Here is a 27,511-nt window from a genome sequence, read left to right on the forward strand (position 1 = left end):
CTATTGGCTGTCGCAGGAGTTTAACCTGGTCTCCATCTCCTGGTTCTTCCCAGAGGACAACTTATCCTCAGTGGTCCTCCCAACCACCGTGGCCACCACCTTCTCCTCCTTCTCTGTCCGGCTGCTGTCACACACCAGGTAGATGGGGTTGTCCGTGATGTTGTTCCTGGCGCTGGAAGCGTGGCATGCGTTGGATCTACCACACAGCTGCTTCACCTCCTGCTTAAAGGTCTTGCTGAAGATATAGTAGATCAGGGGGTTGTAAAGAGTGGAGGACTTGGCAAACAGGCAGGGCAGCATGGTCACCTCTGGGGGGAGGAACTCACTGCCCCTGACGGCAGACACCAGGCTCACCAAACCGTATGGAGCCCATGATAAGATGAAGCCCAGGCTGATCAGGACTGCTATCTGTAAGATAGAAGAAACACTGTGAAAATGGGCCGGCAGAGAGAACTATCTGAAACAGAGGGCAGAATTCAAACCAGCTAAATATACTTTGAAGACCATGCAGTTGAAACATTGTTGTTGAATCCACATCTTCAGTTAAAATCTGATTTGGACACTCTCCCAGAAACAGGATCTTGAACGGTGGTATTTACGTTCTCTTTCTTTGGGCATAAGAAATAACACTGTTAAAATGAATGTATTACCTACGTTTTTATACTTATTTCAATTTATTCCTATCTTTCTGACCAAATCTTTTTTTTTTTTACCTCCATAGATAAACTGATATCTGCTTTTATCTGGAACAAGAAAAACCCTTGGATACGTAAGAGCGTATTGCAGAGATCTCGCCCCCAGGGTGGTCTAGCACTTTCAAACTTTTTCAATATTATTACTGGGCAGCTAATATAAAAATCAGTCTATATTGGATGACAGAAATCCCAGATGTTACAGGCCCGAAATGGTTGACCTTGGAGATTTCATCCTGTGGCCCCACCTCCTTAGCTGCCTTTCTCTGTTCTAAACTAGCTGAGCCAGTTTCCTAATACATTAAAAACCCTATTGTGAAACATTCTCTAAAAATCTGGAAATAGTTCAGGCTATCGTTTGGTCTCAGTGAATTTTCAACTTCTGCCCCGTTATAAAAGAACCATACATTCTCTCCATCATTATTAGACCGGGCGTCTCATATCTGGGCTGGAAAAGGGATCTCCTCACTGAACGTTGTACGAGATCTTCAGTTTCTTGGCAATTTCTCGCATGGAATATGCTTAATTTCTCAGAACAAGAATAGACGAGTTTCAGAAGAAAGGTCTTTGTTTCTGGCCATTTTGAGCCTGTAATCGAACCCACAAATGCTGATTGTAAGGGGTGCGTACTGGCGGCAGAGAAGTCAGGCGCAGGAGAGCAAAAACTGATTTACAATGGTGCAGTTTAATAATAAAACCCCCCTGTTAACAGAACAATAAATCAATGGGTACAAAACCCGTCACACACCAGCATAACGTGCACAAGCACTACAATAAACATTCCGGACAAGGACATGGGGGGAACAGAGGGTTAAATACACAACATGTAATGATGGAATTGAAACCAGGTGTGTGGGAAGACAAGACAAAACAAATGGAAAATGAAAAGTGGATCGATGATGGCTAGAAGACCGGCGACGCCGACCGCCGAACGCCACCCGAACAAGAAGAGGAACCAACTTCGGCGGAAGTCGTGACAGTGATGCTCCAGATACTCAACTAGTCTTAAGAATTCCAGTTTTATTTCTTCTTTAATTAGAACAACAGTTTTCAGCTGTCCTAACATAATTGCAAAAGGGTTTTTTAATGATCAATTAGCCTTTTAAAATGATAAACTTGGATTAGCTAACACAACGTTCCATTGGAACACAGGAGTGATGGTTGCTAATAATGGGCCTCTGTAAGCCTATGTAGATATTCTATACAAAATCTGCCGTTTCCATCTACAATAGTCATTACAACATTAAAAATGTCTACACTGTATTTCTGATCAACTTCATGGACAAAATATGTGCTTTTCTTTCAAAAACAAGGACATTTCTAAGTGACCCCAAACTTTTGAATGGTAGTGTATATGTCTAAGACATGCTGTAATTCACTTTAAAATAGTTAATCGGCTGCGTTGGTCAAAGGCAAAATGATCCAAGATTAGACCAGAAATAGATCCCACTTGTGACCGATGTAAGCAGACTCCTGCTACTTTATTGCACACGTTTTGGACATTGACAATTTCTTTGACGTTTTCTAAGATACTGGAGAGACCTATAAAAACTTCTGCCTTTATTGCATTATTCAGAGTGCCACCACAGGAGGCCCAACTAAACAGTTCTATGGAGTGGCACCACAGGAGGCCCCTCTAAACAGTTCTATGGAGTGGCACCACAGGAGACCCCCCTAAACAGTTCTATGGAGTGGCACCACAGGAGGCCCCTCTAAACAGTTCTATGGCAATATGCTGGCATGTACTACTCTTCTAGCTAGATGTCTTCTACTATCTAAGTAGAAGGGTCGGTTTCCTCCTACGTTTAACCATTGGATAAAGGAAGTTATGCAACATCTCAAGCTAGAGAAAATACGCTACTTTATTAGGGGATCTGCAATTACATTTTATAATATCTGGCAACTTTTCCTATCCTTTGTAGAAGACATGGACCCAGCTAATTTCACAACTCCATAAACCAACCCAAATTAGAATTGATATAACTATTTTTAATATTTTTTAATTTTTGTTTTATAATATATTTTAATTAATTTTTTACTATTTGATTATTTTACTCATTCTATATCATGCCTGCTTTAAGTCTGGTATTGGGGTGGGGCTCTGTTGGAGCATGGGGGGTTGGGGTTGGTTTGATTTGGTAGGGGATCAGTGTGTGTTTTGCCCTCTACCTGTTCTGTCTGTATTATCTGTATAATCATTTAAAAAACACAAAAAGTACAAAAGTATAAAATAACAAATTATTTAGAAGCAGCAAGTAGAGGGCGGTTTGTTCCTCTCCTTTTGGAAGAAAATATCACACATTTCTCAATGTCTGAGCAGTGGAGCTGGAGGCAGAATAATTTATACAATATGCTTATTCAAAAGGAAGTTTGTTCTGAAGTGTTTTTACATGTATGTAACCCCTTTTGGCAGTAATTCATATATAAATATCTCTCTACATACAGTACCAGTCAAAAGTTTGGACACACCTACTCTTTCAAGGGTTTTTCTTTATTTTTAGCTGGTGGGGAGGATGCCAAGAGTGTGCAAAGCTGTCATCAAGGCAAAGGGTGGCTACTTTGAAGAATCTCAAATATAAAATATATTTTGAATTGTTTAACACTTTTTTGGTTACTACATGATTCCATATGTGTTATTTCATAGTGATGATGTCTTCACTATTATTCTACAATGTAGGAAATAGTAAAAATAAAGAAAAACCCTTGAATAGTAGGTGTGTCCAAACTCTTGACTAGTACCTCATATATTTTATTTAAAAAAATGAAATATACAACAATAGACAATATAATGATAATATTACATCAGATTTTAAATGTCCCCTTAGTCCTACAGTATCTGACATCTTAAGAGTCGGAATGTCTTAATGTTCACATTAATGGTTTGCCTTTAGCCACGTTTTCAGGTTTGCCTTGAAACTAGCAAAGGTACTACACTCTCTCACACTGGTTGGCAGAGTGTTCCATAATCCAGACGCTCTGACTGAAAAAGCAGTCTGGCCAAATTTGGTGGACCTAAACTGAGTATTCCCCTCTGGTTGAAGCTCTTGTGGTTTTCCTCTGGGATTTTGTCAGTGCTTAGCTCTATCCTTTTTCTTTTCATCCTGAAAAACTGCCCAGTGTGTCAAGCATATCCATACCATATACCAGCCATATACCATACCCATACCAGCCACCACCATTTTTGAAAATAAGGAAGCAGTTACTTAGTGATGTGTTGTGTTGGATTTGCCCAAAACATAAGGTTTTGCATTTAGGCCAAAAAGTGTATTCTATTGCTGTTATTTTTTTTCAGTATTACTTTAGTGCCTTGTTGCATGCATATGCATGTTTTGGATGATTTTTGTTATTAATCCATCCTCAGTTTTCTCCGGAAGTTGGAACCGGTTCAGGGAACAGAAACAAAAACTGGGAACGAAAGTGATCTATACTGTTCCGGAACAGAACTGTTATTTTAAAAGCATGTGAACCGGTTAATAACGTTCTTTTACGTTTCTGGGCATTTTTTTGTCAGTCGCACAATATAACGCAACAAGGCGCCTGTGCAAAGCCTTCATTCTTTTTCCAGTGGCTGCCTGCCTACCAGCTGAAAAATACTGACGTTACAAGCGTGAAATTAGGAAGAAAGATTTTTAAAGAAGAATTTTTAGAGAAGAATGGATTCACTTTTTCAATGTTAATTATTGATACTCTAGGTATTATGAAATTAGATTTATTAACTAAAAAAAGGTATGACGTGTTTTTATTTAAATAGAACAGCGCCGGCTTTAACAGGTCAACATTTATATGAGTGTGCTTTTGACAATTGCGCCGGCTTAACCCCAGCCTAAAATAGAGCCCATAGTGAAAGATGCAGTTTCATTCATTCAACTCATGAAATAAAGTTATAATTATATACACTGAACAAAAATATAAATGCAACATGTAAAGTGTTGGTCCCATGTTTCATGAACTGAAATAAAAGATGTATTTCTCTCAAATTTTGTGCACAAATATGTTTACGTCCCTGTTAGTGAGCATTTTTTCCTTTGCCAAGATAATCCATCTATCTGACAGGTGTGGCATATCAATAATCTGATTAAACAGATCATACACAGGTGCACTTTATACTGGGGACAATAAAAGGCCACTTTAAAATGTGTAGTTTTGTCACAAACACAATGCCACATGTCTCAAGTTTTGAGGGAGTGTGCAATAAGGCATAAGTTACGGACAACGAACACAATTGCATTTTATTGTTGGCAATTTGAATGCACAGAGATCCTGAGGCCCATTTGTCGTGACATTCATCCGCCGCCATCACATCATGTTTCAGCATAATAACGCACGGCCCCATGTTGCAAGGATCTGTACATATTTCCTGGAAGCGGAAAATGTCCCAGTTCTTCCATGGCCTGCATACTCACTAGACACGTCACCCATGTTGCTCTGGATCAATGTGTATGACATCGTGTTCCAGTTCCCGCCAATATCCAGCAACTTCGTACAGCCATTGAAGAGGAGTGGAATAACATTCCACAGGCCAAAATCAACAGCCTGATCAACTCTATGCGAAGGAGATGTGTCCCACTGCATGAGGCAAATGGTGGTCATACCAGATACTGACTGGTTTTCTGATCCACGCCCCTACCATTTTTTTAAAGATATCGGTGACCAACAGACACATATCTGTATTCCCAGTCATCTGAAATCCATAGATTAGAGAATCATTTATTTATTTCAATTGACTGATTTCCTGATATGAACTGTAACTGTTGCGTTTATATTTTGGTCATTATATATAACGTATAAAGTTAAAAGTATGTGTAAATAGGCCTGTATAATGTCCATATTCTAGTCCTTTAAAAAATCAATTTAAAGTAAGATGGTGTGACAAAAACAACTCTATAGGAATTCAACTCCAAGTCAGCAAGTCACTCACTATGAGAAGGCGGCGGTGCATCTTGATGATGTTTGGGATATTTTTGCTGTTTTCGAGGGACTTGTAGGTAATGTACAGCTTCAAGGCAATGCCAAAGTAGCAACAGAGGATGATGAAGGAGGGCCCCAGCAAGTTGAAGGAGAAGACGGAGATGACGAAGGAGAAGCCTTGTTCCTTCATCTCTCCCCAGGCCAGGGTGCAGGAAAGGCCGAAAGGCTCTGGACCGTACCGGCCCCAGCCCAGGAGAGGGAAGCAGGCCCACAGCAGGGCATAGAGCCACGTCCACAAACACAGCAGCTTCACGTTTCTCCGGCTGATCTTCTCCTCTAGGGAAACACACACAGACAGTGGGTCACTAAGAGGTTTAGGGGGAGAGCAGTACTTCCTGTGTGGCACATCTGGTAAGAACACTAGCAACGGAAAGGCCATGAGCTCATGTCCTGGAGGGATCACATATGCATACCAAACATGTAAGCACTCACTGTACTGTAAGTTGCTCTGGATAAAAGCATCTGCTAAGTGGTATATATTACACTTCTGACCTCAAGGTCCGGATTTTAGACAATTTCCCTGATCTCTGTAGTGTGAGAGTGAGAATATAATTTGAGAAGCTTTATATAGTTTATCTGTTGCTATTTCTGGGTTGTACTCGTCAAAAACAAGAGGTATATTTCAGGTTTAAATGCTTGGTGGGCTTTGAGAAATCAGTTGGGGCCCCTAACCACACACCACTTTTGTAAATGCTTCCTTGTTTGTGTGTTTTTTATTCCAAACATTCACAATTACTTTCCAAAATGTTCCTATGATGACAAGTGGTGGTATCACTCACTCACTCACTCACACAGCCTATACACAAACAGACTCAAACATACACAAATTCCAATGGTCCTAACATCATTCCCTGTGGTACTCCTGCTCCACAATGCTCTATATACTCACTGGGAGACTGGAGGCTGAGGGAGACGACGAAACGCACCACAGCCATCACGGTCATGGTCATTATGCTGGCCGTGCCAAAGAAGAAGCCTACCAGGCCGTAGTAGATGCATGTGGCGTCTCCTCCCAGCCAGTGGTGGTTCCAGGCCGAGGCCACAGCCAGAGGGTACATGGCGACAGCAGCTCCCAGGTCTGTCACCGCCAGGTTGACACTCAGCAGCTCCGGGGGCTTCATGTGAGATGAGTGCTTAAATGCCATAATGAGCACCAGCAGGTTCCCCACAATGGACAATATAGCTAGAGAGATGGGAGAGAGACAAAGAGGGAAAGGGAAGGGAAGGACGAATAAAGAGCAATATGATGAGAGAGAGAAACAGAAAGAGAAAATAGGAAAAGAGAAAAGGAGAAAAGACAAGAGGAAGAGAGAGAAAACGGGAGCTTTATTGTTAGATGTAAAATAGAGATGAGGAGACCTGAAGATGATAAACCAAAGGATTAACTGCAAATACTGGCTAATATTTGTTTTGTGCGTTCAGCAAACTGTGAACAGTTTTTTTGAGTTCCTTGTATACTCTCTCTCACGCAAGCACACACACACACACACACACGCACGCACGCACGCACGCACACACACAACAGTAGCAAGGGAGAAGCTGTTAGACCTTGCCTTAACCCTCCATTTCCCAACGCCCAGACCAGACCCAACAATCCCACCAGGCTAACATTGGTTATTTTCTTGTCTGGGTAAACACTAAATTATTAGGCATTCAAAAAGCACATCAATCCCTCCGGAGAGAGATTGATTTGGTCACCATGGTCTCCACGTGATTCCAACATACCTTCAATGCCCAGACCCGTGTAATGGTTTAGTGAAAGAGATTACATAAAGTTAGCACAAGATAGAGCAATACCATGAGCCATAGAGAGTTAACCATTTAATTTTCAGACAACAGAGATGGTTAACTGAAGATCAGAACTAGATTCCTCATGCTGTCATGGTGATTGGACCATTAAAAAGAAACCTCTGTTTACCAACAGGAAAACATCAAGGTTGCATAAACTGTGAATCTTTTCTCAATGGGTCTTTTGTTGTGCCAATGAATGGCGAGCAAATTCAGTTCGTTTGATTGGGAGTATTTGAGGTCATCAGTAATAGACAAGAAAACAGGTCCGATAGGATCTGACAAGGATCCCATTTTGAGCCTAATATAATTTCCAGATAAAAGAAATATGAAGAGTATATGCCTCTGGCAGAGGTTCTTCGTCTGAGTAAATTAATGTGGGCCAAAAAATATCACGTTACCTTTAACTCCAAACACACAGGAGTTAGATAAGATAAAGTAAGATCGAGTTCGGACTTCAGCATGATATTTATAACTCAGTAAAACATTGTAAATTGGTTTCATTTCAATGCACATTGTCACGACTTCTTCCGACGTCGGTTCCTCTCCTTGTTTGGGTGGTCTTCGGCGGTCGATGTCACCGGTCTTCTAGCCATCGCCGATCCATTTTTCATGTTCCATTTGTTTTGTCATGTTTTCACACTCACCTGGTTTCAATTCCCTAATTACATGTTGTATATTTTCCCTCCGTTTCCCCCATGTCCTTGTCGGGAATTGTTTATTGTAAGTACTCGTGCTATGTGTTACTGGTGCGCTACGGGTTTTGTACCCATGTGTTTGTTATTTTGTATGCCGTTAGTTTTATATATTAAACTGCTCAGGCTATTCACCAAGTTCTGCTCTCCTGCGTTTGACTTCCCTGCCACCAGTTACGCACCCCTTACACACATTGAATTAACTTCATATGGAACAGTGGGACGCTAGCGTCCCACCTCGACAACATCTGGTGAAATTGCAGAGTGCCAAATTCAAATTAAATTACTATAAATATTTAACTTTCATGAAATCACAAGTGCAATATATCAAAATAAAGCTTAACTTGTTGTTAATCCAGCCGCCATGTCAGATTTCAAAAAGTCTTTACTGCGAAAGCAAACCATGCGATTATCTGAGGACAGCGCTCAGCACATAAAACATTACAAACAGTTAGCAGCCAAGTAGTTTAGTCACGAAAGTCAGAAATAGCAATAAAATTAATCACTTACCTTTGATGATCTTCATATGGTTGCACTCACAAGACTCCCAGTTACACAATAAATGTTTGTTTTGTTCGATAAAGTTCCTCTTTATATCCAAAAACCTCCATTTTGTTGCTGCGTTTCGCTCAGTAATCCAATGGCTCAAATGCGGTCACAACGGGCAGACAAAAATTCCAAATAGTATCCATAAAGTTCGTAGAAACATGTCAAACGATGTTTACAATCAATCCTCAGGTTGTTTTTAGCCTAAATAATCGCTAATATTTCAACCGCGTCAATATAAATAGCGTCGTCAATATAAAAGAAAAACAAGAAAGGTACGCTCTCGGTCACGCGCAGTAACCAGCTCTGGGGACACCCCATGGTCCACTCACTCAATGTTGTCATTCTCCCTCATTTTTCAAAATAAAAGCCTGAAACAATGTCTAAAGACTGTTCACAACTAGTGGAAGCCATTGGGAACGCAATCTGGGTCATAACCATTTATATGGTGGATAGGCTTTCAATGGAAAAACAACCATTTCAAAATAATGGCACTTCCTGGATGGATTTTCCTCAGGTTTTCGCCTGCCATATCAGTTCTGTTATACCCACAGACATTATTTTAACAGTTTTGGAAATTAGAGGGTTTTCTATCCAAATCTACCAATTATATGCATATCCTTGCTTCTGGGCCTGAGTAGCAGGCAGTTTACTTTCCGAATGCTGCCCCCTATCCTAGTGAGGTTAAATAAAAAAGCTATTGGAAAAACAAATCCCGTTTTCTGTGGTATACCCCACACAACTGCAGGTCAAATGGAAGGAAAGAGACATCCCACTAAAATCAGCAAAAGAAGATACCTGATTCCTGGACAAGGACAACGGTGGAAATGCAATGGATGAACTGTATAGACTACAGGACAGCCTCTCAACAGACAATGTATGACAGATGGGGCACTGGAATACTGAACTGTTTAGGATACTGAAACACGCTTTTTGAAAATACAGCACCACTCAGGAGATCTGTCTAAATGAATAACACTTTAATGACTATTGGCTATGCAGCTTAAATGACAACCAATTCATTGGTAGGCTATAGCCATGATCTATTTGTTCAAGTAACAAACTGACAAGTGAACAGGACAACGTGATGATTGCTATGATCTGGACAATTATTTGCGAATGCTGCCCAGCCGATAGGCTCCAAAGGCCTGGGTGGATGTAAAGAATTTAAATGGCCCATATGTGAAAAAAGACTGGGAGGGATCAAATGTCATACAGCCTAAGAACCTGAAAATGTAAGCACACAGTACTTTTTTCCCCGTTGCTTTTGCTCCCTTCTTTTTTTAAATGTATTTACTTTCGCCCTAATACTGGTGTCTTCGCCCAAGACGTTAGTGACCATTGACCCGTTGTTTGTGTTTGAGATGTGAGACACAAAGAGGAACTATAAAAACATCAGTGAATATTTTTTTTTACATTATCTTTATTTTAGTGACCTTGCTTGTATTTCAGCTATCCTTGAACCTGATTTAGCTTCGAGCCTTTTTGCAGATTTCTTCCACACTATTGTGGATAATCATGCTCCCTTCCAAAAATTAGGGGTTAAAGCTAGATCAAATGCCTGGTACACTCCGGAATTATCAGAAGTCATTCATAAAAGACATGATGCTTGGGTCAAGAACAAGAACACAGGCTTAGGCCTGGACTGGCAAGCTTTTAAGCAACTGAGGAATCATTGTGTAAAACTAATCAGAAAGGCCAAATCTGATTATCATGTAACCGCTCTTTGGATTGTAATGGGAACATGGCTAAGTTCTGGAATAATGTCAAATCCCTGAAGGGTTCTACTTACTCCTTTGGGCCACAACAAATTAATTCAGACACTGGTCTCATTACAAAAAAAGAAATGTCATCATTGATGCATTTAATCACCATTTTATTTCAACGTGCTATCTCTTTGAAAAAACTTCTAAGCCTATTCACAATGATCTTGTGCTGGAAGCTGATAGGGGAAACTTGCTGAATGATCAGAGAAATTATAGTCAAAGCTTTTATTTTAGGCTATTTACAGAAAAAGAAGTCCTGGATGCTTTGCTAGCAATAGACAACAAAATCCACAGGGGCCGACCAATTGGATACTGGTCTGGTTAAGTGTACAGCACCCATCATTGTTTGCTCAATAACCCATATTTTTTATTTAACATTGTTATTAGGAAATATTCCAAAAGTATGGAACTCAGCTCTTGTGCTGCCACGCCATAAGGGCGTGGCTTCCTTGTCTAGCTAAGATCCTTGAATTCTTGGTAAATGTACAATTTAGCTTTTTTTTATCTAAACCAATCATGGTTTAGGCCTTGGCATAGCATTATTACAGAAACCACTATAGTTGTTAATGATCTTGTCAATGCTTTAGACACTAAAATGAAACGTGTTGCTTTGTTTCTGGATCTGTCAAAAGCTTTTGACACTGTTGATCAGGCTATTTTATTGAATAAATTGTCCTCGATAGGCCTGAGCTCTGATGTCTGTTTATGGTTTCATGATTATCTTAATGACAGAACTCAGGCCATCGAGATTGATGGGATTAAGTCTGAATTTCTCCAAATACATAAAGGTGTACCACAGGGGTGGATTTTGGGACCTGCTCTCTTCACTATTTAAAAAAACACCATTGTTTAATCTGTTAAAATAGTCAAGTTAATCTATACACGGATGATACATATGCTATTGCGCCATCTGTTGATCTGGCTGTGTCAAATCTACAGTTAGATTTCATAGCTACTGTATGCAGGAATCCCTTGCTAATTTGCTTAATACGGGCAAAATGAAATACATGTTGTTTTTAAAATCTCGTAAGAATGTTGCTGATTAATTACATGTTCATTCATTAGACAGTTCTCCAATTGTCCGTGTTCCCGCATATAAATACTTAGGCATTTGGATTGATATGAATTTGACCTTTAAAAAACATATAGATGAGCTGGTTAAGAAGCTAAGATGTAAAATTGGCTTTTTCTACTGAAACAGATCATGCCTTTCCCTAAGCAATAGGAAGCAGGTTATTCAGTCAATCTTTTTATCTGTTCTTTATTATGGTGATATTATTTATCAAAGTGCTACTACTCTTAAACCTTTGGATGCCATTTAACGTAGTGATCTTTGTTTTGTTACAGGTGACAGTTTTGATACTCATCACTGCATCCTGTATCAAAAGGTTGGCTGGACTTTGCTAAAGACCCATAGATCTCGACATTACTCCATTTTTGCTTACAAGGCCCTACTACTTCATAAACCTCCATCTTATTTAACTTTGCTGTTGAAGTATCGACACCTGAGTTGCCTAACCCTTTCACAGGACTGGTTAACTCTTGAATTTCCTAGGGTCTCCACCAAGCTAAGTAAATCTGCTTGTAGGTTTAGTTCCCCGCATTGCTGGTACAAAATTCTAAAAACATTTCATTTTGATGTTCTGGTGCCTTTTGGGCTATTTAAAGTATTGATTGAGGACTTATTTGTGGAGGAATGTAACAGTTTTTCTGGGTGATTTGTGATGTTTTATGTGTACTTCCCATGACTTTTTATTTATTTAATGTGTATATACTGTATATGTTGTATTGTTAAGGACACATTTGAAATAGAGACCTAGGTCTCAATACGTCTCCCCTGTTAAAATATATATCTACAATTGAAGTCGGAAGTTTACATACACCTTAGCCAAATACATTTAAACTCAGTTTTCACAATTCTTGACATTTAATCCTAGTAAAAATTCCCTGTCTTAGGTCAGTTAGGATCACCACTGTATTTGAAGAATGTGAAATGTCAGAATAATAGCAGATTTATTTCAGCTTTTATTTCTTTCATCACATTCCCAGTGGGTCAGAAGTTTACATACACTCAATTAGTATTTGGTAGCATTGCCTTTAAATTGTTTAACTTGGGTCAAATGTTCCGGGAAGCCTTCCACAAGCTTCCCACAATAAGTTGGGTGAATTTTGGCCCATTCCTCCTGACAGAGCTGGTGTAACTGAGTCAGGTTTGTAGGCCTCTTTGTTCGCACACGCTTTTTCAGTTCTGCCCACAAATTTTCTATAGGGTTGAGGTCAGGGCTTTGTGATGGCCACTCCAATACCTTGACTTTGTTGTCCGTAGGCCATTTTGCTACAACTTTGGAAGTATGCTTGGGGTCATTGTTCATTTGGAAGACCCATTTGCGACCAAGATTTAACTTCTTGACTAATGTCTTGAGATGTTGCTTCAATATATCCACATCATTTTCCTGCCTCATGATGCCATCTATTTTGTGAAGTGCAGCAGTCCCTCCTGCAGCAAAGCACCCCCAGAACATGATGCTGCCACCCCCGTGCTTCACGGTTGGGATGGTGTTTTTCGGCTTGCAAGCCTCCCTCTTTTTCCTCCAAACATAACGATGGTCATTATGGCCAACCAGTTCTATTTTTGTTTCATCAGACCATAGGATATTTCTCCAAAAAGTATGATCTTTGTCCCCATGTGAAGTTGCAAACCACAGTCTGGCTTTTTATGGCGGATTTGGAGCAGTGGCTTCTTCCTTGCTGAGCGTCCTTTCAGGTTATGTCTACATAGGACTCGTTTTACTGTGGATATAAATACTTTTGTACCCGTTTCCTCCAGCATCTTCACAAGGTCCTTTGCTGTTGTTCTGGGATTGATTTGCACTTTTCACACTAAAGTACGTTCATCTCTAAGAGACAGAACGCGCCTCCTTCCTGAGCGGTATGACGGCTGTGTGGTCCCATGGTGTTTATACTTGCGTACTATTGTTAATACAGATGAACGTGGTACCTTCAGGCATTTGGAAATGCTAATTAGCTGCTAACGTGGCTATCATAAAGACACATCTCTTCAGTAGGTCCTATGATTAAGTGTAGTCTGGCCCAGGGGTGTGAAGGTGAATGGAATGGCTGGAGCAACGAACCGCCCTTGCTGTCTCTGCCTGGCCGTTTTCCCCTCTTTCCACTGGGATTCTCTGCCTCTACCCCTATTACGGGGGCTGAGTCACTGGCTTACTGGTGTTCTTCCATGCCGTCCCTGGGAGGGGTGTGTCACTTGAGTGGGTTGAGTCACTGACGTGGTCTTCCTGTCTGGGTTGGTGCCCCCCCTTGGGCTGTGCCGTGGCGGAGATCTTTGTGGGCTATACTCGGCCTTGTCCCGGGATGGTATATTGGTGGTTGGAGATATCCCTCCAGTGGTGTGGAGGCTGTGCTTTGGCAAAGTGGGTGGGGTTATATCCTACCTGTTTGGCCCTGTCCGGGGGTTTCATCGGATGGGGCCACAGTGTCGCCTGACCCCTCCTGTCTCAGCCTCCAGTATTTATGCTGCAGTAGTTTATGTGTCGTGGGGCTAGGGTCAGTCTGCCACATCTGGAGTATTTCTCTTGTCTTTTCCGGTGTCCTGTGTGAATTTAAATATGCTCTCTCTAATTCTCTCTTTCTCTTTCTTTCTTTCTCTCTCTCGGAGGACCTGAGCCCTAGGACCATGCCTCAGGACTACCTAGCTTGATGACTCCTTGCTGTCCCCAGTTCACCTGGCCGTGCTGCTGCTCCAGTTCCAACTGTTTTGCCTGCAGCTATGGAACCCTGACCTGTTCACCGGACGTGCTACCTGTCCCAGACCTGTTGTCCCAGACCTGCTGGAACCCTGACCTATTCACCGGACGTGCTACCTGTCCCAGACCTGCTGTTTTCAACTCTCTAGAGACAGCAGGAGCGGTAGAGATACTCTGAAAGATCGGCTATGAAAAAGCCAACTGACACTTACTCTTGTGTTGCTGACTTGTTGCACCCTCGACAACTACTATGATTATTATTATTTGACAATGCTGGTCATTTATGAACATTTGAACATCTAGGCCATGTGCTGTTATAATCTCCACCCGGCACAGCCAGAAGACGACTGGCCACCCCTCATAGCCTGGTTCCTCTCTAGGTTTATTCCTAGGTTTTGGCCTTTCTAGGGAGTTTTTCCTAGCCACCGTGCTTCTACACCTGCATTGCTTGCTGTTTTGGGTTTTAGGCTGGGTTTCTGTACAGCACTTTGAGATATCAGCTGTTGTAAGAAGGGCTATATAAATACATTTGATTTGATTTGAACTACAAATGCCTTGATGATCTGGATGAGACTGACAAATTGAGGCAAATGTAAGAATCTCTGGATTAACTATCTAATGTTAGCTAAATGTTGTAATGAATATATTGGCCACATTTCTTTAAAACCGACAATTCTGTGTACTGTCTTGTGCAAGTTTTAAATTGACACAATACCTGTTAGCAAAGGTGTCAGCTAGAGATTATATGCAGGAGCTTGCAGGGATTTGTAGTTTTGCATGATATATATACATTGATGCTAATTAGCATTTTTGAATCTGAGAGTAAATAGAGCCAAATATATTGATAAAAGTCACCTCGTCCGAGATCAAATTGACATGGTTATCAAAACATCACACCAGATTAAGCCTACACGAAACATTTTAAGTATGGACAAAATCCCCCATGGAAAAAATGACTGGTGGAAAAACGTTTGGATCCATTTCCCTGTTTGACCGCTAGGTTTTATGGGTATTATGACACCTCCACTGTGGGGCACTATTGAGTTTGTTGTTATTGAACTTCATTCAAGTACTTCCAAACTAATTATAAAATGCTTGAGAAACAAAAACATTGAATTGACGTTATAGTGGTAGTCATGTAATTGATGACGGCATGCCACAAAAACAGAACAGCTATCAATGCCTTTGTTCTCATTTGTTATTTTCAAATGAATACAAAAATGTCCTCTTCTTTTTTCCTTTTTTATTAAATTTCAGGTTGAGATGGGAGACGTGCCTGCTGTGTACAGACCACAAGGAACGGACTCCATGTCTGCTGGAGTGACATCACATTCAACCCCACAAAAGAGCTTCACCTCCCTGAGTCTGCAGCTGACTAGTCCTCATCGGACATCGGTAGGCACCATGCCTTCAACCTCTGGGTATGTTGTCTTGGCACCCACATGAATACTGCAGCAGGTAACGCTGTTATTTTGCTGTCAGGATGCCCTATTAACCTAAACAATGGAAACAGTGGATTGCACAGCCAATGTATCAGGCCATCACTCAAAAATACAGGAATGACCTGATGGAGCACATCCTGCAGAGACGCATGGACAAATCAGTGAAATACTGGGAGCCATAATCCTGTGGAAAAGGCCGTCGTCTGGCTGCCAACACAGCCCCCATCCCAAAACCTAGCAAGGAGGAGGTTATTGCAGCACACACATTAAGATTCAAGGACACTTGAGCGCTTTTCTGAGCCCCCTCAAATTATTTTACACTTTATTGTAACATAATTCTTAGCCTGTTGTTCATCACTCTGCATCTATTGCATTTTATTAAAATCAATTCACTGTACATAACAGCACCGTCATGACTACTTTATATTGTCTATTTTATTGTATATTTTACCTTTTTTGAGAATGCCTTGTCTATACTGTGTGTTGTTCATTATGTGCAGAGATCTGTGTTGTGGTGTAAAATGTTCATAATTGTCTTTGCCGGGTCATCAATTGTCATGTCATTGCATAGGTATTCATTATGGTTTGTTGGTTTTTACCAATTTACCTTCAGTATTCAAATGATACATGATACATTAATCTGACTGCTTTATTTCATACACCACACTATCATGTGGCATACTGTAATAAATCACTTATAGTAGATAGTAACAAAACAGGTGGTACTGGTTCAAATAATGGCATTTATTACTGTGATTCGACAGAATTGTAACAAAATAGAATGTACTGGTTTATTAGAGAGATTTAACAAAATTGGTTGGTTAGGCAATGTCTGGCTGTGAAGTTGAGTCATCGTAGTGTAATTACAATCCCACGTAGACTCCTGTCAGTGAGGGATATTTGCGTTGAATGGCACAAACAACACATGAAGGCAAGACTCTTCTGTTCCCTCGTCCCAGTCTTTCTCACTTCAGTGCCCATTCAAGCACCAATCGATAAGAAATCAACCTGTGTTGACTAAGAACACAAATTGTTATTCGTGCATAGCTTGATACAAAATCTAATCAAAAGAAAAAGTTTGATTAGAGTGCAATTATATAACTGCAAAAGTTATCAATAGATTATCTTCTTTACACTGTTACTGTGTACTAGGACAAGAACAATAATGTAACTAGGGTTGCAAAGGGTCGGAAACTTTTTTTTTTTCTGAAATGTTCCATGGGATATTAAGCCCTGGAATTTGGGGAATTTTGCTTAAATTCATAAAAAATTGCTTATAACAGTGAACCTTTTTTGTGGGATACACATAAGGCAATTCTAGGTCTTGTGGCATATTTTGGTTAAACTATTCCCAATTCAATAAAATTGCAACCCTCTGAATGCACAGTGCATTCTTCCATCACATGTACAGCTGATTTTCAAGATCTTGCACACTAATGAGACGCTATTGAACCCACACTACTACACTGTCTGAGCCAAGGACAACATGCATTCTGGTAAGTTTTGATTACAACACTGGGTGGGGTGGACATATTTTATGACATACATAATTTTTTTGTTAACTAGTAAATAGTAGCCTACAGCAAAGTTTGTTTAAATAATTTATATCTTGTTAACAATTTCTGCTAGTTAGATTTTGCTAACATGTGGGTTTTAACTTGCTTGAGCCTGCTAACTGAGGAGTGTTAATTCACCTGTTTCCATACATGTTTCATTTTTAAAAATGTATCTCACAAAGGAGTTGTTTAATCTAACTGCTTAACTATTTATCTGTACATGGAATTGTATTTGTTGTTTTTACTCTTTTTTTTATCTTTACAGGAAAATGCCACGGTCACTATCTGATGTGTGGAGAAATGTCACTGCAGCAAATGTAGAAGGAAAAGCTCTGTAAATGTGCAAATACTGTGCCAAATCATATGTGAAGAATGCAACAAAAATGCAGAATCATCTGGCCAAGTGCATAAAAATCCCTCAGCACTCACAACAAGCAACCTCTGACAAAAGTCCCTCTACTACTATTCGAGGTGAAAATGATGAATCAGACACGTTATCGATAGCAACAGCTCATGGTCCTCCTGGAATGAGAAGTTTTTTTGACTCAATGGAGGAACGTAGTCAGAGAAATGCTGATGAATGTCTTGCTCGAGCTGTGTATGCAACTGGTTCAACTCTGATGCTCACAGGCAATGTGTATTGGAAGAGATTTCTGAACGTTCTTCGCCCAGCATACACCCCTCCAACCAGTCATGCTTTATCTACTAATTTGCTGGATGCAGAGTTCAAGTGAAGCAGACTGTATTGCAATCATCTCTGATGGGTGGTCAAATGTTCGTGGGCAAGGAATAATTAACTACATCATCTTCATCCCTCTACCAGTATTTTTACAAGAGCACAGACACAAGGGATGACAGACACACTGGTCTCTACATTGCAGATGAGCTGAAGGCAGTCATCAATGACCTTGGACCACAGAAGGTATTTGCACTGGTGAGACAATGCCACGAACATGAAGGCTGCTTGGTCTAAAATGGAGGAGTCCTACCCTTACATCACACCAATTGGCTGCTCATGCATTGAATCTGCTCCTCAAGGACATCATGGCACTGAAAACAATGGATACACTCTACAAGAGAGCCAACGAAATGGTTAGGTATGTGAAGGGCCATCAAGTTATAGCAGCAATCTACGTCACCAAGCAATGTGAGAAGAATCATTGCACCATATTGAAGATGCCCAGCAACACCCATTGGGGTGGTGTTGTCATCATGTCTGACAGTCTCCTGGAGGGGAAGGAGTCTCTCCAAGAAATGGCTATATCACATTCTGCCGATATGGACAGCCCCATCAAGAGGATCCTCCTGGATGATGTATTTTGGGAGAGAGTGGTAAGCAGCCTGAAACTCCTGAAACCTATAGCAGTAGCCATTGCACAGATTGAGGGAGACAATGCCATCCTGTTTGATGTAGCATTTTTCCCACCTGTGGGTTATGGGATATTGTTTTGAGTTAGTGCACGTAGCATCTCTGTAGTCGCGGTTCATTTATTAATTTATTGTTCGTTTGGTATGTTGCTAAGTTTCACTTTATAATAAAGATGTGGAACGCTACTCACGCTGCGCCTTGGTCCGACATTTATTCCAGCGAACGTGACATCCTTCTAGGTTTTGTATTGAAGTCAACGTACCCAGAGGAGGACAGAAGCTAGCTGTCCTCTGGCTACACCATGGTGCTACCTTACAGAGTGCTGCTGAGGCTACTGTAGACCTTCATTGCAAAAGAGTGTGTTTTAATCAACTATATATTTAGTATAGTTTTATCTAAAAAGGACACATTTTTTTTGTTTCACTAATTTTATTTTAACGAAATTCATTGAGGAGGATGATCCTCCCCTTCCTCCTCTGAGGAGCCTCCACTAATGTACAGATCCAGTCAAAAGTTTGTATAAACCTACTCATTCAAGGTTTTTTTTACAAAATATTTGTACTATTTTCTACATTGTAGAATAATAGTGAAGACATCAAAACTATGAAATAACACATATTGAATCATGTAGTAACCAAAAAAGTGTTAAACAAGTAGCCACCCTTTGCCTTGATGACAGCTTTGCACACGTTTGGCATTCCCTCAAACAGCTTCACGAGGTAGTCACCTGGAATGCATTTCAATTAACAGTAGCCACCCTTTGCCTTGATGACAGCTTTGCACACGTTTGGCATTCCCTCAAACAGCTTCACGAGGTAGTCACCTGGAATGCATTTCAATTAACAGGTGTGCCAAATTTCTGCAAAGAAACCACTACTAAAGGGCACCAATAATAAAAAGAGACTGGGTTGTGCCAATAAAACATGAGCAATGGACATTAGACCGGTGGAAATCTGTCTTTGGTCTGATGAGTCCAAATTTTAGATTTTTTGTTCCAACCGCCTTGTCTTTGTGAGACGCAGAGTAGGTGAACGGATGATCTCTCTACATGTGTATTTCCAACTGTGAAGCATGTAGAAGGAGGTGTGATGGTGTAGCGGTGCTTTGCTGGTGACACTGTCAGTGATTTATTTAGAATTCAAGGCAAACTTAACCAGCATGGCTACCACAGCATTCTGCAGCGATAGGCCAGTCCATCTGGTTTGCGCTGTGGGATTATCATTTGTTTTTCAACAGGACAATGACACAACACACCTCCAGGCTGTGTAAGGGCTATTTTACCAAGAAGGAGAGTGATGGAGTGCTGCATCAGATGACTTGGCCTTCACAATCACCCAACCTGTCACGTCCTGACCAGTAAAAGGGGTCATTTGTCATTGTAGTATGGTCAGGGCGTGGCAGGGGGTGTTGTTTTTGTGTGTTTTGGGGTTAGTTTGTTTCATGGGGATTTGCTCTAGTTTTCATTTTCTATGTGTGGCCGAGTATGGTTTCCAATCAGAGGCAGGTGTCTTTCGTTGTCTCTGATTGGAAGCCATACTTAGGCAGCCTGTTTTTTCCTGTGGGTTGTGGGTGACTGTTTTTCGTATAGTCTATGTTACCTTACGGAACTGTCGATTGTCGTTTTGTTATTTTGTTTAAGTGTTCACTTTATACGTTAATAAAAGAAGATGAGCACTCAACACGCTGCGCGTTGGTCCAATCCTTCCGACAGATGTGACAGAACCACCCACCGACGAAGGACCAAGCAGAGTGGAAAGGAGCAACAGGAGAGTTATCTGGAGTCCTGGACCTGGGAGAAAATCCTAGATGGTAAAGGACCATGGAGGCAACCTGGAGAGTATTGCCGCCTGCCGGAAGAGATAGAGGCAGTGAAGGCGGAGCGACGATACTACGAGGCTTTATACGCACCGAAAGGCAAGGCTGAGAGGCAGCCCCAACATTTTTTGAGGGGGGGGGGGGGGGGGGCATACGGGTAGTTTGGCTAGGTCAGGCGGGAGCCCTGACCTAACTTCCCAGGCGTACAGGAGAGAGCCGTGGAGCAAAACGGAGCCAAGAAAGGAATCAAGCGCCGAGTTCGACGCGAGATTCAAGGAAATGGTGCTGGCAGAAAGGGCCCTGCGGAGCGGGCGGACAGAGGGGCGAGAAATACATTACGGGGTAGTGCGCACTATCTCACCCATCCGCACGCACAGTCTGGTGCGGTCGGTACGGGCTCCGCAGCGTTGCCGGGCTCCAGTGACCGTCCAGCCAGGACGGATTGTGCAGGCCGTGCGCTCCAGACCTCCAGTACATCTCCAAGACCCAGTGTACCCTGTGCCTGCTCCACACACTCTTCCTCCAGTGCGCCCCCATAGCCCAGTACGTCCTGTTCCTGCTCCCCGCACTCGCCCTGAGGTGCGTGTCACTTGTCTGGCACCTCCTATGCCAGCCCCGCGCATCAGGCCTCCAGTGCGCCACCATAGCCCAGTACGTCCTGTGCCTGCTCCGCGCACTCTTCCTCCAGTGCGCCCCCATAACCCAGTACGTCCTGTTCCTGCTCCCCGCACTTGCCCTGAGGTGCGTGTTACTAGTCTGGCGCCTCCTATGCCAGCCCCACGCATCAGGCCTCCAGTGCGCATCCATAGCCCGGTAAGGCCGGTGCCTGCTTTGAGCACGCGGTCCGCAGTGCTTCTCCCCAGTCTGGTGAGACCAGTTCCAGCGCCCCTTAGGAAGCCTCTAGTGATGGTCAATGGTCCGACATCTCCAGCGATAATGCATGGCATGAAGCCTCCAGTGATGATCCATGGCCCGGAGCCTGTATGGATGATCCAAGGCACGAAGCCTCCAGTGATGATCCATGGCCCGGAGCTTGTAGGGATCATCCATGGCACGAAGCCTCCAGTGATGATCCATGGCACAAAGCCTCCAGTGATTATCCATGACGCGGAACCATTAGTGATGATCCATGGCACGGAGCCTGCAGCGAAGGTCCCCAGTCCGGAACCTACAGAGACGCTCCTCAGCCCGAAGCCTCCAGCGACGCTCCTCAGCCCGGAGCCTCCAGCGACGCCTCCCAGTCCGGAGCCTCCAGCGACGCCTCCCAGTCCGGAGCCTTCAGCGGTGGTCTGCAACCCAGAGCCTTCAGCGGTGGTCTGCAACACAAAGCCTTCAGCGGTGGTCTGCAGCCAAGAGCCTTCAGCGGTGGTCTGCAACCCAGAGTCTTCAGCGGTGGTCTGCAACCCAGAGCCTTCAGAGGTGGTCTGCAGCCCAGAGCCTTCAGCGGTGGTCTGCAGCCAAGAGCCTTCGGCGGTGGTCTGCAGCCCGGAGCCTTCGGCGGTGGTCTGTACTGTCACGTCCTGACCAGTAAAAGGGGTCATTTGTCATTGTAGTATGGTCAGGGCGTGGCAGGGGGTGTTGTTTTTGTGTGTTTTGGGGTTAGTTTGTTTCATGGGGATTTGTTCTAGTTTTCATTTTCTATGTTCATTTTCTATGTGTGGCCGAGTATGGTTTCCAATCAGAGGCAGGTGTCTTTCGTTGTCTCTGATTGGAAGCCATACTTAGGCAGCCTGTTTTTTCCTGTGGGTTGTGGGTGGTTGTTTTTCGTATAGTCTATGTTACATTACGGAACTGTCGATTGTCGTTTTGTTATTTTGTTTAAGTGTTCACTTTATACGTTAATAAAAGTAGATGAGCTCTCAACATGCTGCGCGTTGGTCCAATCCTTCCGACAGATGTGGCACAACCTCAACCCAATTGAGATGGTTTAGGATGAGTTGGACCGCAGAGTGAAGGAAAAGCAGCCAACAAGTGTTCAGCACATGTGAGAACTCCTTCAGGAATGTTGTTAAAGCATTCCAGGTGAAGCTGGTTGAGAGAATGCCAAGAGTGTGCAAAGCTGTCACCAAGGCAATGGGTGGCTACTTTGAAGGATCTCAAATATAAAATGGTTACTACATGATTCAATATGTGTTATATCATTGTTTTGATGTCTTCTCTATTATTCTACAAGTTAGAAAATAGTCAAAATAAAGAAAAACCCTTGAATCGGTAGATGTGTCTAAACTTTTGACTGGTACTGTATGTGCTATTATTTCATTGTGGCTAGGAATTTATATCCATCCATCTCCACGATTTTGTCTGTTGGGAAATGTTAATATTGGTGATCAATATTAGAGAAAGTGTTCTAATCTAGGTCCAATTGCTGCAAAAATATGTATAGCCATCAATTGGAAACGCCTCATATTCACACTCAATAACAAACTGGAGGACTGAACTATCTAGTTACATCCCACTAGGTTTCTATATACTACGAAGTAAAAAAAAACAGACTTATATGACAGAGTTTGGAGGCCATATGTGGACCATCTCGGGGAGTGTGGTGCTTAATTGGAAGTGACGGCTACTTGTGCTGCGCTTGCGTGCCGGTCGGGGCTCGGGGGTTTCCAACTTTCTGACTGGTTGTGGTTGTGCGCATGTCGCGTTTTTGTTTTTGTGTGTGATTGTGGGCAAGTGCGGGCATGTATTTGTGTGTTTTGTTTTTGCGGTGTATTGTTTCTGTTTGTGAATGTCAGTTTATTTTGGATAGATTTTTTACTTTATTATTTTGTTCAATATAAAAAAAAGTTATTTGTGAATGTTGAACCATTATCAAAATAAACATATATTCTAGCGAATAAGCCATAATATTGTCTTGATCAGGGGTGGGCAATTCCAATCCTTGAGGGCCTGATTGGTGTCAGTTTTGCCCGAGCCCCAGCTAACACACCTGACTCCAATAATCACCTAATCATGATCTCCAGTTTAGAATGCAATTTGATTAATCAGCTGTGTTCGCTAGGGATGGAGAATAAGTGTGACACCAATCAGGCCCTCGAGGACTGGAGTTGCCCACCCTTGGAAGATGATGCACTGATTTCTCTTCATGGACAGTACTGTACCCTACCCTGGTGACCAAAGTAGTGCACTATAGAGAATAAAATGCCATTAGAGACACAGCCTATGTTCCGTTAAGAATAGATGACAGGAGAGGAGAGGAACCTCTTGAAGCCATTAATGGCAGCATCACTCAGGTTAAGTGCCTGTGTGTGTTTGTGTGCATGGATGTGTGTCCCATCCTAAATCAGTCCTGTTCCTGAGGGACTGTGAGGAGTGTCTCTCTCCGTCTTCCTGAGGGACTTGTGGATGACATTAGATCAGTCAGGCCTACTAATCCAACTAATGACTCTCTCATACATACATGCTCACACACACACACACACACACACACACACACACACACACACACACACACACACACACACACACACACACACACACACACACACACACACACACACACACACACACACATACAAGCATATATACACACCTGTGTTGGAGCTCAAAGCCTCAGGCTCTTAAAGCCATCTCCCCTCCTATTCCCCTCCACCCCCTCACCTCTCTGTGTCTCACGGTGAATGCATAAATGTGAGGAGATATTCTATTATGAAAGGAATTCAATTGGTGGCTGCATTGCTTAATTAAGCCTGGCCTGGACTCGTTAAGGTCAGGGTCATAATAACAACACACACACACACAACACACCCACTCTCTCTACCTGGGGTGACTTTCCAGTACATCTCTCTCAGACTTATAGAAGAGCTGGAGCTGGAGGCATCGCCTCAGGCTCTTAAAACCACCTCCCTTCTTCCAGCTCTCCCCTCTCTCTACATGTCACAGTACATACTTACATACAAGGTCCATGGTCACATAAGCAGCACTTCTATTAATACATATGTGAGGAGACCTTCCATTATGAAAGGAATTAACTTAGCTGGCCGCATTGCTCTAGCCTGGCCTGTATCTGTACTCTGTGCTTCTACATCTGCATTGCTTGCTGTTTGGGGTTTTAGGCTGGGTTTCTGTATATCTGCTGATGTAAAAAGAGCTACATAAATACATTTGATTGATTACTATTAGGGTAACAATAACAGTAATTATCTATTGCTGATTATGGTAAGCTAAATGTTTCATACAGCAGGTTATCATACAGCAGGTTATCATATAGCAGCATTGGCCACTCGTCATTCAGGGCACATTGAGCCCCACAATTTTAGCTAAAAAAGTATTAAAATAAAATAAAGAAATTGGGCATTAAAACGTGTCACATATATATCATTGAGTTAATAAAGCCGCATGGTCTCTTTTTTGTTTTCTTGAGTATGGCAGCTCCAAAATGCAGGTGTTTCAGCCTAGCTCAGGGCTTTCTGTGGTGGTGGAGCAAGCCAGCAGAAAATACGGAGCGTTACGCCATGATAGTCTCAGTGTTTTGTCACTCATGGAGACACTACGTTACCACCAAGTCTAAGGGTAGACCTCGAAAAATGTTGCCCTTTGGGTGCTGCCATAGAGTTACATTAGAAGTGCCCATCCAAGAAGGCTCTAGGTCATTGGCCACAGATAAAACTACATCAAATCACGTTATATGTACAGTAGCTTTGATTGGACTGATTGTCACGTCCTGACCAGTAAAGGGTCTGTTTGTTATTGTAGTTTGGTCAGGGCGTGGCAGGGGGTGTTCGTTTAGGGTGTTTCGGGGTTGTTTGGGTTATGTTCTATGTTAGTGTATTTCTATGTTATTTCTAGTTGGTCTATTTCTATGTGGTGTTTATTGGGTTGACCTTCAATTGGAGGCAGCTGCTTCTCGTTGCCTCTGATTGAAGGTCCTATTTATAGGGGTGTTTGTTCTATGGGGGTTTGTGGGTAGTTATTTCCTGGTTTAGTGTTTGTTGCACCTGACGGGACTGTTTGGAGTCGTTTGTTTTTGTAGACGTGTTTATTTAGTTTTTCCTTCTTCAAATAAAAAAAGAAGATGAGTATACATTTTCCCGCTGCGTTTTGGTCTACTTATTACGACAATCGTGACAGAACTACCCACCACAAACGGACCAAGCAGCGGAAGAAGGAGCAGCAGGAAAAATATAAGGATTCATGGACATGGGAGGAGATCCTGGACGGGGCAGGACCATAGCACCAGGCTGGGGAGTACCAGCGCCCTAAGGAGGAGCTGGAGGCAGCCAAGGCGGAAAGGCGCCATTACGAGGCATTATACGCGCCCATTGGCAAGTGCGAGAGGCAGCCCCAATAACTTTTTTGGGGGGGGGCGCACGGGGAGAGTGGCTAGGTCAGGTAATAGCCATAAGCCAACTCCCCGTGCTTAATATGGGGAGCAACGGATCATGAGAGCACCGGTGTATGCGGAAGTGTGCACGATCTCGCCCATGCGCACGCACAGTCCGGTGCGAGCGATCCCAGCCCCTCGCAAGTGCCGTGCTAGAGTGGGCATCCAGCCGGGTAGGAGTATGCCTGCACAGCACATCTGGCCACCAGTGCGCCTCCTAGGCCCAGGCTACCCTACGCCTGCTCTACACACGGCAGCCATCAGGCCTCTGCACAGTCCAGTTCGCCATGTGCCAGCACTCCGCTCGTGCATTGCTACTGTTACCATCCAGCCAGGACGGGTTGTGCAGGCGGTGCGCTCCAGACCACCGGTGCCTACTCATGACCCAGTGTATCCAGTTCCCGTTCCTCGCACTAGCCTTGAGGTGCGTGTTTACAGTCTGGCACCTCCAAAGCCAGCACCACGCACCAGGCCTCCAGTGCGTCAGCCCAGTCCAGTACGTCCTGTTCCCGCTCCTTGCACTAGCCTTGGGGTGCGTGTCTCCAGTCTGGTACCTCCAGTACCAGCCCCACGCACCAGGCCTCCAGTGCATCAGCCCAGTCCAGTTCATCCTGCTCCTGCTCCTCGCACTAGCCCTGTGGTGCGTGTCCCTAGTCTGGCGCCTCCAAAGCCAGCCCCACGCATCAGGCCTTCAGTGCGCAGTCCCCGTCCAGAGCTTCCGATGACAGTTCCTCGTCCAGAGCTTCTGGTGACAGTTCCCCGTCCAGAGCTTCCGACAACAGTTCCCCGTCCAGAGCTTCCGGTGACAGTTCCCCGTCCAGAGCTTCCGGTGACAGTTCCCCGTCCAGAGCTTCCGGTGACAGTTCCCCGTCCAGAGCTTCCGGTGACAGTTCCCCGTCCAGAGCTTCTGGTGACAGTGCCCCGTCTAGAGCTTCCGGCAACAGTGCCCCATCTATAGATGGCCCACAGTTCGGAGCCTGCAGAGGCGGCCCACAGTCCGGAGCCTGCAGAGGCGGCCCACAGTCCGGAGCCTGCAGAGGCGGCCCACAGTCCGGGGCCAGCAGAGATGGCCCACAGTCCGGAGCCAGCAGAGACGGCCCACAGTCCGGAGCCAGCAGAGACGGCCCACAGTCCGGAGCCAGCAGAGACGGCCCACAGTCCGGAGCTCCCGGAGTCGCCCTCCGGTCCGGAGCTCCCGGAGTCGCCCTCCGGTCCGGAGCTCCCGGAGTCGCCCTCCGGTCCGGAGCTCCCGGAGTCGCCCTCCGGTCCGGAGCTCCCGGAGTCGCCCTCCGATCCGGAGCTCCCGGAGTCGCCCTCCGATCCGGAGCTCCCGGAGTCGCCCTCCGGTACGGAGCTCCCGGAGTCGCGCATCGGCCCGAGGTCTCCAGCGACGCGCATCAGCCCGAGGTCTTCAGCGATGCGCCTTAGTCCAGAGACTTCGGGAGGGGTAAATAATAATAAGCAGTTAGCGAGGGTGGACAGGATAGGCTGGGGAGTAAGGCCGGAGCCTGAGCCACCTCCGTAGTAGGAGGTTGGGGAGGGGGGGGGGGGTGTAGCACAAGAACCGTCGGTGACGGTGTCCACCCTCCCTTCCCTCCCTTCCCTCCCTTTAGTTAGGGGATTATTTTTGTGTTGGGGTTTATTTTAGTGTTTTTTTTGTTGTTTAAGATGTCCGGGGTCTGCACCTTTTTTTTGGGGGGGGGGGGGGTACTGTCACGTCCTGACCAGTAAAGGGGCTGTGTGTTATTGTAGTTTGGTCAGGGCTTGGCAGGGTGTGTTTGTTTAGGGTG

At 43.7% G+C, this 27,511-nt stretch overlaps 1 protein-coding gene across 1 annotated transcript; it reads right to left on the minus strand.

The window, feature by feature from the left end:
- opn8b (opsin 8, group member b) lies at window positions 1–27,092 on the minus strand. The gene is made up of 4 exons (XM_029768080.1): window positions 26,900–27,092; window positions 6,550–6,843; window positions 5,611–5,936; window positions 1–408 (listed from the first exon to the last, which is right to left on the minus strand). The coding sequence occupies exons 1-4, from the start codon at window positions 27,090–27,092 to the stop codon at window positions 1–3; spliced, it is 1,221 nt and encodes a 406-aa protein (XP_029623940.1).
- Window positions 27,093–27,511: the final 419 nt, after the last annotated feature.

This window comes from Salmo trutta, chromosome 1 (genome assembly GCF_901001165.1).
Source record: "Salmo trutta chromosome 1, fSalTru1.1, whole genome shotgun sequence".
Classification (NCBI taxonomy): Eukaryota; Metazoa; Chordata; class Actinopteri; order Salmoniformes; family Salmonidae; genus Salmo; species Salmo trutta.

Bases quoted from the DNA above. Each gene is read 5' to 3' on its own strand.
- opn8b (XM_029768080.1), bottom strand. From the start codon at position 27,092: ATGCGCGACTCCGGGAGCTCCGTACCGGAGGGCGACTCCGGGAGCTCC. The intron at 5,937-6,549 runs GTGAGTATATAG...GTGTTTCCCTAG, and splicing joins CCTCAGCCTCCAGTCTCCCA to AGGAGAAGATCAGCCGGAGA. The intron at 409-5,610 runs GTGAGTGACTTG...TCTATCTTACAG, and splicing joins TGCACCGCCGCCTTCTCATA to ATAGCAGTCCTGATCAGCCT.